Raw genomic sequence first — 10,769 nt, forward strand, 5'->3', positions numbered from 1 at the left:
GAACTCTTACGGGGTGGACTAGCAGATGTAGGGGTTGTAGGTGGTACGGTCTACCCCACATGTAAGGTGCTAGCGCTTCTGAAAGACTATGTCTCGGTCATCCGTTTCTCAAACACCATGTAGTGCGAGAAAACAAACGGAGGCGATTGAGTCATGTGGGGAAAAGTGCGCAAACCTCTGCAGAGTGTACAAACTAATCATGATTAGCCGTGTCCCCAGTTATGGACATCTTGAATATCATTGTGAATCTCATCACGTTACTTCTAATTAATGCCGTTGGGTTTTAATTATTTTTAATTGGGATTGAGAATGCTGTCAACCATTCTCAATGTTTCACAACCACCATGATAGTAATTAATTTTATTCCTTTGCAGTAGGGAAAAATTGGCTTTACGCAAAAACCTTATAACCATAGAGCTTTTCCACCAACCAAATATGCATGTAGTGATAGCCATTGTTCATCATTCTCTATGGTGTGAATTTGCCAGTACATTCAATGTACTGACCCGTTTTGGGCTGCAACGTCTCATGTTGCAGGTTTCTTACGACGAGTAAGTGATACGTTAGGGTTACGATTTCTACACTCAACTTTGCCGTTGGTGTTGATGGGAATCCACAACCTTGTTGCTTCCGCTATATTTGGATTGAGGTAATAGTATTTACGTTACTTTATACATGTGATTTACCTCTGTTATAAATCCTTCGAGTACTGTGTGTGTCAGCATACTGATCCAGGGATGACACATAAGCACAGAGACTTGATCCATTCGGGTCGGGTCGCTACAGGTTCTTGTTTGGTTCTCTTTGTGAGTCTTAGAGCTTATGGTCATCTTGATGACAAGCTTGAGTTCATCGAAAACGGAGTTCGCATGCATCTTCTATGATGTTTTCGGTGTTGGAGGTTTTACCGGTCTTTTCCAAGGAAGGGTTCTCACCATTTTCTTATGGGCCTTTTCTCATTTGCTTCTTATTGATATTTCTTTGAAGATTGTGTTAGCTCTTGTCGCTAGCTTTCCAACAAACTTGGTTTCATCGAATTCGGAGTCCGTTTAAAAAAGTTGTGGCAGTTTTGGTGTTCTGAAAAGGCTGCGGCGGTACTACCGCGAATTGGAGCAGATGTAATTTTTTACTACCGCTCCAGAGCAGTAATACCGCAGCTCCTACAGCGGTAGTACCGCTCCGGACCAAAAACTCGTCCCAAGTCTTGCGGTGGTAGGCCCGGATGTATTTTTTTAGTACCGCTCGCAAGCAGTAGTACTGCTACCATTTGCGGTAGTACCGTGAGGTCGAGCGGTAGTACCGTGAGGACGAGCGGTAGTACCGCTCCAGCGGTTCTTCTGGCCTTTTGCCTCCTCGCTGTTGTTTTTCAAAGGGGTACTTCCGCCCTAGCGGGAGTACCGCTCTGTGCGGGCTGTGAGCATAACGGTTGGATTTTTCCCCACCTATAAAATGGGGTCTTCTTCCCCAATGAACCTTATCCTTTTAGCTCGTGTTCTTCCCCCATTGTTGACCTTCTTTGAGCTTGCTAACTCTCAATCCCTCCAATGATTCTTGCTAGTTCTTGAGGGAAAAGAGAGAAGAGATCTAGATCCACGTTTCCACCAATCACTTTCTCCTCTAAGTGAGGGGAACCCCTTGGATCTAGATCTTGGAGTTCTTCATGTTCTTCCTCTCATTTTCTTCCCTAGCATTAGTTGCTTTGGTGGGATTGGGAGAGAAGGACTTGGGCACTCCGTGTGCCCTTGCCATTGCATTTGGTGCATCGGTTTGAGTTCTCCACGGTGATACGTGGAAGTGAAGTTTGAGAAGCTTATTACTCTTGGGTGTTTGGGCACCCTAGAGCTTGTTCCTCTTGGGTGCCTTGGCGCCCTAGACGGTTGGTGGTGTTTGGAGCTCAATCATTGTGGTGTAAAGCTCTGGGCAAGCGTCGGGGTCTTCAATTAGGTTGTGGAGATCGCACCGAGCAATTTGACGGGTACCGGTGACCGCCCCTAAGGGTTGCCAAAGTGTACGGGTTCGGTGACCGCCCCTAAGGGTTGCCATTTGTACGGGTTCGGTGACCGCCCTCAAGGGTCCCTTAGTGGAATCACGGCATCTTGCATTGTGCGAGGGCGTGAGGAGATTACGGTGGCCCTAGTGGCTTCTTGGGGAGCATTGTGCCTCCACACCGCTCCAAACGGAGATTAGCATCCGCAAGGGTGTGAACTTCGGGATACATCGTCGTCTCCGTGTGCCTCGGTTATCTCTTACCCGAGCTCTTTACTTATGCACTTTACCTTGTGATAGCCATATTGGTTCTTGTCATATATCTTGCTATCACCTAGTAGTTTATCTTGCTTAGCATAAGTTGTTGGTGCACATAGGTGAGCCTAGTTGTTGTAGTTTTGTGCTTGACAAATTAACCGCTAGGTTTATTCCGCATTTGTTCAAGCCTAAACTGTAATTATTTTAAAAGCGCCTATTCACCCCCCCCCCCCTCTAGGCGACATCCACGATCTTTCAATATGTCAAGCGCTCCAATGTCAAGGAGGCATAGAAGGCCGAGAGGTTCAATATGTAGATGACGACGACCGAGATGAAGCTCAAGCTTGAAAAGAAGAAGGTCATCCTTGAAGAGAAGAAGCTTCATATCACAACCACTCTGAAGGAGGAGAAGATATTGACCTTAAAGATGGATGATTTGGATAACGATGCAAAAATGATTGTCCAAGCCATCTGTTTCAAGATGTTGAGATGGCAAAAGGATCAACTAGAGGCGGAGAAGCAGGCGGCCGCGAACACGGCAATCGAGAAGGTGGTGGTAGAATGAGCGATGAAGCTCAAATTGCCAGTCTGACAGGGCAATTTTTTGGGCGCACCGTGGGATTGATATTTTTCTGTGAATTGATATGTAAAATCTATGCATACTTGCCTCTTTTTAGTTGTGATCATGTGTGTTTGTTTGCATTCTCATTTCAGCATAGTTGTACCCTCTTCGTGCACGCTCATCTCAACATCCCTCTTCATGCATGCTCTCTTTATACATGTTATTAGTGTAGTTGTGTTAAGTTAGTGTGAATTCATGCACCCTTCATACACTCTACTAAACACCCAAAAGTGAGTTGAGAGCATCTCCAACAGCTGCGCTATATAAGCACCGCGCTGCCGCTCCGGGTGCTCCAGCGGAGGCGCAAAAATCGCGCACGCGGCATATCTAGTTCACCGCATGGGCCAAAACGCCATCGTGCGCCGCTTATTTGCTGCGCCCGCTCCCGCGCGCTGGACTCTTGAGCGCTAACTCGCAACTCCACCTACCCCATCCAGCCGCTGCGCCGCCGCCGCCCGCGGCACCCCATTTCTTCCGGCGACCGTTCCGGTGCTTCCCCGGCCTATTCCCGGACCGCGGCGGCTTCCTCCGTCTCCCTCTAGTCATCGCCGCCCGTCGCGTGCGACGGTCCTCTGACGAACAACGCCCGACCGCTCACTACTGCTCGGGCCCGCAAGGTGTTCGACAAAACACCCGCAAGGTATGTATTGCTTCAACTTCACATTTTTGACATGAATTTGGTGCATGTTGATTGTAGTTTTTATTGCCTGGTTTATATTGAACATTGTAGATGAGTTCGTCGTATGATTTTTCCGAAGAAGAATCTGATATGGAAGAGGAGGAGGATCTTGCAATGATCCTAGCTATGCACATCAATAAAAAAACCGAAGCACAGTGGTTCGGTTTTGGGTCGGCAGAAAATTTGGAGGGACAGGATCGATGCCCACAACAGATTGATGAGGCACTATTTTGTGGAGAATCCCACATATCCGGAGTCGTACTTCCGTCACCGGTTTAGGATGAGCACCGAGTTGTTCAGGCGCATTGCAGAGAAACTAGCGAGCCATGAGCGGTTTTTTCAGCAAAGGGGGAATGCCGCCGGGGAGCTCGGGCATAGCACCTTTCAGAAGGTGACAGCCGCTTTGCGTATGTTGGCATACGGTATCCCGGCTGATCTAGTTGGTGATCACTTGGCCATGGGTGAGAGCCAAGCCATCATGTGTGTCAAGCGCTTCGCAGTCAGAATTGTGCAAGTGTTTGGCCAGGAGTACTTGAGATCTCCCAATGCTGAACACGCCGCAAGGCTATTGAAGATGAACAAAGCTCGCAGCTTCCCAGGTATGCTTGGCTCAATAGATTGTATGCGTTGGAGTTGGAAGAATTGTCTAAAGGCATGGCATGGGCAATTCCACGGCCAAAAAAGGGTTCCACTATAATTCTTAAAGCGGTGGCCGATCAAGATACTTGTATTTGGCATGCTTTTTTTGGTATGCCTGGATCTTTGAATGACATCAACATTGTCAACCGGTCACCACTGAATAAGATTGCAAATGGTGAACTGCCACCGGTGCAGTTTGTAGCAAATGACCGTACATACAACTTTGGCTGCTATCTTGCGAATGACATCTACCCAAAGTAGCAAACATTTGTGAAGCCGTTGAAAAAACCAGAAGGTGAGAGAAAACTTGATTTCCACAATGCTCAGGCGGCAGCTAGAAAAGATGTGGAGAGAACCTTTGGGATTTTGCAAGCCCAATTTGCTATTGTGAGATGACCGACTAGATTTTGGGATCAAAAGATACTTTGGTACATCATGCACGCTTATGTGATCATGCACAATATGATCATCGAGAATGAGTGTGGCCAAGATGTAGACTACTCTCACTATGAGCTCTTGGGACATTCCGTGCGAGCGCGGCGGATGGCTGAAAGGGAGAAAATTGGATATTTGCCACTTTTAATATGTGGCTTCTCAAAGTTGCCACTTCCAAGATTGGTTTCGCAGAATTGCCACTCTGCTCGTTGGCTCCTTGATTACCATGCCACTTCCCTCCTTTTAGTGATTTTCTTTTTCCTTTTCCATTTATAAGCACAGGAAAAGACCAAACTACCCCCTGATTCTATGTACACATTACACATCAGTATCTGACTATCTGGATCTGTTTATGCATCTGTTCGAGTAGAGGAGAACGAGCTGCATAGATCTTGTCGTCGTCCGTGCACAGTCGCCGTTGTCGTCCGCGCCACTCGGCTGCTTGCTGCTCGCTCCGCTCATTTGCCATCGCCGATCGCCCTGTTTGCCCGCGCGCCATAGCCACTCAGGCCGGCGGCCTGCTCGGCGCTCGCGCCGCTCGTCCCGGCTGACCAGTCGGCTGGGATGAGGAGGCGGATGGATCAATCACTACCGATTTTTTGAACAAAGCAAGGTCAACACAATACCATTGACAATTCATGCACGCGGCCTGGACGCGACATTAGCGGCATGCGGCGTTGCCGAGATCGACGACATGATGCGTATAGAAGATCGGCAACACGGGACGTCGAGAAGATCGGCGTTACGCGACGTCTAAGCGATGTGCGACACTCTACGTCGAGGACAAGGTATTCTCGGCGGCCGGTGCGCTCTCGTATCAATCAGAACGTGGATAGTACCTGTATAGAATTAGGGGTAGTTTGGCCTTTTCCAGTGCTTATGAGTGGAAAAGAAAAAAGAAAATCACTAAAAATAGGGAAGTGGCATGGTAATCAAGGAGCCAACGAGGAGAGTGGCAATTTTGCGAAGTCAATCTTGAAAGTGGCAATTTTGAGAAGCCACATATTGAAAGTGGCAAATATCCCATTTTCTCGGCTGAAAGGATGGTCTGTTTTGTTGCCTCCTATCATGTCATTCGACGTCCTCATCGCATGATGATCGTCAGAAGGATCTCATTAAGAAGTGATGGGCTTGGAATGGCCGTCAAAGAGCATCACGATTTGTTGTATTATTGTATTGTTTGATGTTTGATGTTGTATTGTTGAACTATTTGTTGTATTGAACGATAAACTATCTGTTTGAGTTGTAATAACGAAATTGAACTATTTATTATTGATTTATTTTGTTTGTGTTTGATCTTTTTGCTTGTGTTTGGAGCGCATATGTTGTTTGTGCTAGAGCGCGCGCCGCATTTTTGCGTTTTCCTGGAGCTACGCGTGCGCTGCATTTTGCCGCGGCTGCTAGAGCCAGCGATGCCCGCCGTGACAAATCAAACGATGGACGTGCTGCAAACTGGTTTTTAGCACGCCGCGTGTTGGGCGGCTGTTGGAGATGCTATGTGAAGGAAACTTTTGGGCTCATGCACCCTATCAATCATAGACGAGCTTCCAATTAATTAGATCTCGACTGATATTTAAAGGACTATTTTGAATGGCCGACTCTCGCATCACCCTCCGTAGACTGGTCTCACGGATGGATATAGTGTGGATCTATGTTGATGCCCTGATTGCTCAAAATATTTCGAGGCCGTCAGGGTCGTCCGTGGACCAAATCACTTGGGCACAATGGAATTTTGGGATTTCAACGGAGCATCCATCATGTAAAAATTTGGTTATATCAAAATCATCTCTACCGGTGTGGACCATCATCCGACTGGGAGCAGTGGAATTCGTGTCCCTCGCGGTCACTTTAGCCGTTGAAAGGTAGCCGCATGCTTTTTGGATTCTTGCTTCCTTTAGATATCGATCTCAGTCTCACACATGCAGATGCTCGTCCAGTAGCCTTTCCTTTTTCTTTTCTCCTCTCCTTTCGGGGGTCGTGTTTGCCAAATTTCCCCAGCAGAGACACGAAAGGAATCTCGTCATTTTACAGCGGGGGCCGGGGAGACCATCCATCCAGCCAGATCTGTGGCAGGAACCACCATTTTTGTTTTCCTGACAAGCATGTGGAACGAGATGAGATCTCATCTCGACGACGTGTGCGCTTCGCCCATGCCTGCCTCTGACACGTTTTCATGTTTCGTTTTCGGCTGCCACCGCGAAAATGGTGAAAATTGACAAATCTAGCCTTTTTGATACTTTAGCACACAAATGAATCTGATCCATTTTTTTAATAGAATAACCCGCCTGGGGCTGAGGTGGCAGGGAGCTCCTATGCACGTCGCCCCGAGCCAGGGCCATGACACACACCCCAGCCCAAAGTGTGATGTTGTCTAGTCATGCGAATGGGCTATTTCGTGATATTTTTTTATATCGGAATCATTTTATGCTAAAGTTTTAGAAAAGGGTCAGCTTTGGCCACTATCACGCGAAATGCATTTACTCCTAAGAAGTGAAGCATCTCAGCCTAGCTCAGATAATTAGATTTTTTTTGCTGGAACCAGTCTATCGTGGTTCAAATCTAAACTTGACACCAATTCTCGTATTTTTCTAAATTTATTTTAGACTTTTGAAAGAAGATGTCCCGTCAACTGTGGTGATTTCGCCAATCTTAAAATGTGATGTTGGGACAATATCTCAGAGGTGCTCATGAGATAGGGTGTGCGTGTATGAGTTCATAAAGACAAGTACTCCCTCCGTTTCTTTTTACTCCGCATATAAAATTTGGTCAAAGTCAAACTGCATAAAGTTTGATCAAATATATATTAAAATATGAACATCTACAATACTAAAACTATATAGTATGAACATATGTTTCATGGTGCATATAATAGTATTGATTTCATATTATGAATGTTTATATTTTTTAATATACAGTTAGTCAAACTCTACAGAGCTTGACTTTCATCAAACCTTATATGCGGACTAAAAAAAACGAAGGAAGTATATGTTTGTTTATATGAGCAACTTGCATCTGTACCATGCTAAAAGAATTTAGAGAGAAAACAAATGGTTACCACCATTGAAGGGGCACTTTCTAATCTGCATTGAAACCCATAGATTTTTCTAAGGATGTGTAGCGAAGCAAAGTCCAAAACACAATGTATGGTGTTCAAAAAAATATGTAAAGAAGATAAAAACAAAACACGGTAATACTACAAGTGAGAAGTCCAAGCCGATTAGCATGCGTATACGCGGGACCATTACTCGGAAGTTTTGGCCCATCCATGCTCGTGTCGTGGAGCATGGAAGGCATCGGAACAAAAATGCCATCATTTTCCTCCGAAAGGGCTACCACTCACATGAGAGCACAGCCACCCCGGGCAATCAATGCCGCATCACCATACACATGCACGTCCGCATGTGCATCTCATCATCACAAAACAAGAGAAAAGAAAATCCATCCACCAATCGATAGCTACACCACGTACCCGACCCACCCAAAAAAGAACCATGCATGTGAAGCGAGAGCCAGGGCCCATCCGTCAGGAGCTAGAGCTAGCTGGTCTTGGTCCTGAGCGCGCACTCCTCCGGCACGGCCGGGAACCTCTTGCGGTCGTCGCAGTAGTCGTATATGACGAGGTTCCTGGCCACCCAGCCGGAGTCCCGGCGCTGGCCGTCGTCGAGCGCCCACGCCGGCGGCTGGTCCCACCAGCTGTCCCCCGTGGCGGCCGCGCACGCCGGCGGGGCCGGGCCGGCCGCCCAGGCGCAGGCGTCGGCGGTGAAGTCGCTGTAGGAGGAGACGAAGGGCCCCTTGGTCCAGTCCGTCTTCTCCAGGCCCCCGCGCGTGGCCCAGTCGTCGGCGTTCCAGATGCTGGAGAAGACGTACATGGGCTTCATGATCGGGAAGAACCTGTTGGGCTTGTCCGAGTTGCGGTACTCCCTGATGGGCACCTTGTCCACGAAAAACCTGCAAACGTACATAGTACAATATCGGCATCAAAGACAACTTGGCAAGTGCAATCGGATCTCGATCCCAGTATAGTAGCACTGTATAAATAGATTAGTACAGCGCTCGGCTATTCAGCAACCACGGAGATGTGCGCCCACACCGCTGTATACCACTATATTGTCTACATATATTGCGGCAGTTCGGAGTGCAGGATCGAGCAGAAAGTTTCTCTCTCAGCAGTACGCAGTACTACTACGCCCGAGGCAGCCGAGAGAAGGGAGGGAAGAAGATTGAGCGAGGCGGTACAACGTGCAAACAGTGCGCGGCGGCGCGCGTTGTTTGGTCCAAACAGGGTGCGTGCACGTACCAAGAGCACGGCAACGCGGCCTAGTTTTGCTACTCCGCGGCCGGGTCGGGTCCAGTGGGTATCTATCTATCAACCGGAGTGACCCAAATGCAGGGGTGAGTGGGTGGATCCGTTCAATTCAACTGCCCCCGCAGCTACTAAATCCGGCAACCCCACCCTCCCATCCCATCCCATCCCATCCCAGATTACACGCACTGCTGGCGCAATCGGAGTTGAAAGCTGAATTAATGGCAAGGCAGCAAAGGGGCTTACACGATCTGCTTGGGGTTCCAGAGGATGGAGTAGCTGTGGAACTCGGCGGTGGGGTCGAACCACAGCGAGTGCCGCATCTCCCGCCCGCCCACGCCGCTCCGGTACACGTTCGTCTGGATGATGTACGGCTCGCCGGTCCGGTTGCCCAGGAACTCGAAGTCCAGCTCGTCGCGCTCCGGCGCCGCGTCCAGGTCCGAGCACATCTGATGATGATGATCAAACGCACGCAATCCATTCACGTCAGTTTGTTACCAGTTTTGTTTGCTCTTTCGACTTCGATTGATGGGTCGGCGCTGCTGCCTGGCTGGGAATGGGATGCCGGATAGTAGTAGTAGTACGTACGTAGTAGGCGGTGACGACGCCGGCGGAGTCGTTCCCGACGAGCTTGAGCTTCATGCTGAACCACCCGAACAGGTACTTCTGCTTCGTCTGGAACCCAACGCCTGCAAGAACCAATCAATCAAAAAGAAGCTACTTAGATAGGAGATGACGATCCTAATGCATGCGATGCGTGCGCCAATCAACGGGGATGGATGGCGGCGACGTTTACCGGTCTTGTTGTCGAGCGAGAGGTACCACGTCTGGCCGTCGGGGGAGGTCTTGACGTGGTCCTCGGCGCCGGTGATGTCGAAGTTGTCCCCGAACGACGGGGTCGCCGCCGCATCAGCACCCTGGAACCGGAAGCAGCAGCAGCAAGAAGCTGCAATGGCGGCGCACGCCAGGAGAGCGCCGACGCACGGACGCCCCATCGCTCCCGCCTCCACGAGACAATCCCCAAGACTGTATCGCCGACGACGACGAGTGAGTGGGGAACGGGAAACGGCAAAGCCAGAAACAGGCAGAGCAGTGGGCTGTGGAGGAGCGTGCTAATGCTTTGGTCCGGGGCAAAGCACAAGGCACAGGACGCAGCTTTCTTATAGACTAGTAGACGATGCTTTCATAGTTTAAGCTGCATTTGTTTTCTGCGCTTTGGCTCCTACCCTTGGGTTGAAATCGCACCGTTGTTTCGCGGCCGCCTCTCATGAATTTTTTTACTCTACTTGTTTATTTATTTATCACACTGGCTTTCTGCGTTTACCGCAGGGCAGTAGTAGCAGGAGTACTTATTATAATACTACTCCAGGGCACGGCACTGGTTGCCACAGACGACGAGCTTCAGATCTAGCACTAGTAGGAGTATCCAGCTGCAGCTCGTGGCTGTCACATGAAGATATCATGTTCATCTGGCAAGCGGATTAATTGCGGCTGTGTGAGGTCTTGAGAGTTGTGCTCTGCCACCGTCGTGCCGAGTGATGAGGCCGCCCGCCCATAAAAACTGACGAGGATTTGCAGCGATAACCGGGTGCACACAGACACAGTGTGCCGCGCAGACTTGCAGCGGGACCTGTACGGCGATCAAACGATCGACAGGAAGTCTTAACACGCTGCGAGCCCTGTGTGAGCGAGGTTCATCAACCAATCGTTGAGAGCTGAGACCAGACAGAGGCATGTGTGTCTCATGTTGTAACAGTGAGGTCTACTATACTTTGGTTGGGGTGCATCTCGTCAAATTTTGGTGATGGGAATCTTATCAAGATTTGACGAGCGGGCGTCCGGCGATA

The 10,769-nt window shown here is 49.0% G+C and overlaps 1 protein-coding gene across 1 annotated transcript; it reads right to left on the bottom strand.

Annotated features, from left to right (window-relative positions):
• Window positions 1–7,700: 7,700 nt before the first annotated feature.
• On the bottom strand, window positions 7,701–10,075 carry LOC147984592 (putative xyloglucan endotransglucosylase/hydrolase protein 8). Its single transcript, XM_087543655.1, has 4 exons — window positions 9,719–10,075; window positions 9,511–9,611; window positions 9,169–9,371; window positions 7,701–8,567 (listed from the first exon to the last, which is right to left on the bottom strand). The coding sequence occupies exons 1-4, from the start codon at window positions 9,915–9,917 to the stop codon at window positions 8,156–8,158; spliced, it is 915 nt and encodes a 304-aa protein (XP_087399781.1). The 5' UTR covers window positions 9,918–10,075; the 3' UTR covers window positions 7,701–8,155.
• Between the last annotated feature and the right edge of the window lie 694 nt (window positions 10,076–10,769).

The sequence above is a fragment of the Triticum urartu genome, chromosome 2A (genome assembly GCF_056163025.1).
Source record: "Triticum urartu cultivar PI428250 chromosome 2A, HENAU_Tu73, whole genome shotgun sequence".
Lineage (NCBI taxonomy): Eukaryota > Viridiplantae > Streptophyta > Magnoliopsida > Poales > Poaceae > Triticum > Triticum urartu.

Bases quoted from the DNA above. Each gene is read 5' to 3' on its own strand.
- LOC147984592 (XM_087543655.1), bottom strand. From the start codon at position 9,917: ATGGGGCGTCCGTGCGTCGGCGCTCTCCTGGCGTGCGCCGCCATTGCA. The intron at 9,612-9,718 runs GTAAACGTCGCC...TGGTTCTTGCAG, and splicing joins CTCGCTCGACAACAAGACCG to GCGTTGGGTTCCAGACGAAG. The intron at 8,568-9,168 runs GTAAGCCCCTTT...GTACGTTTGCAG, and splicing joins TGGAACCCCAAGCAGATCGT to GTTTTTCGTGGACAAGGTGC.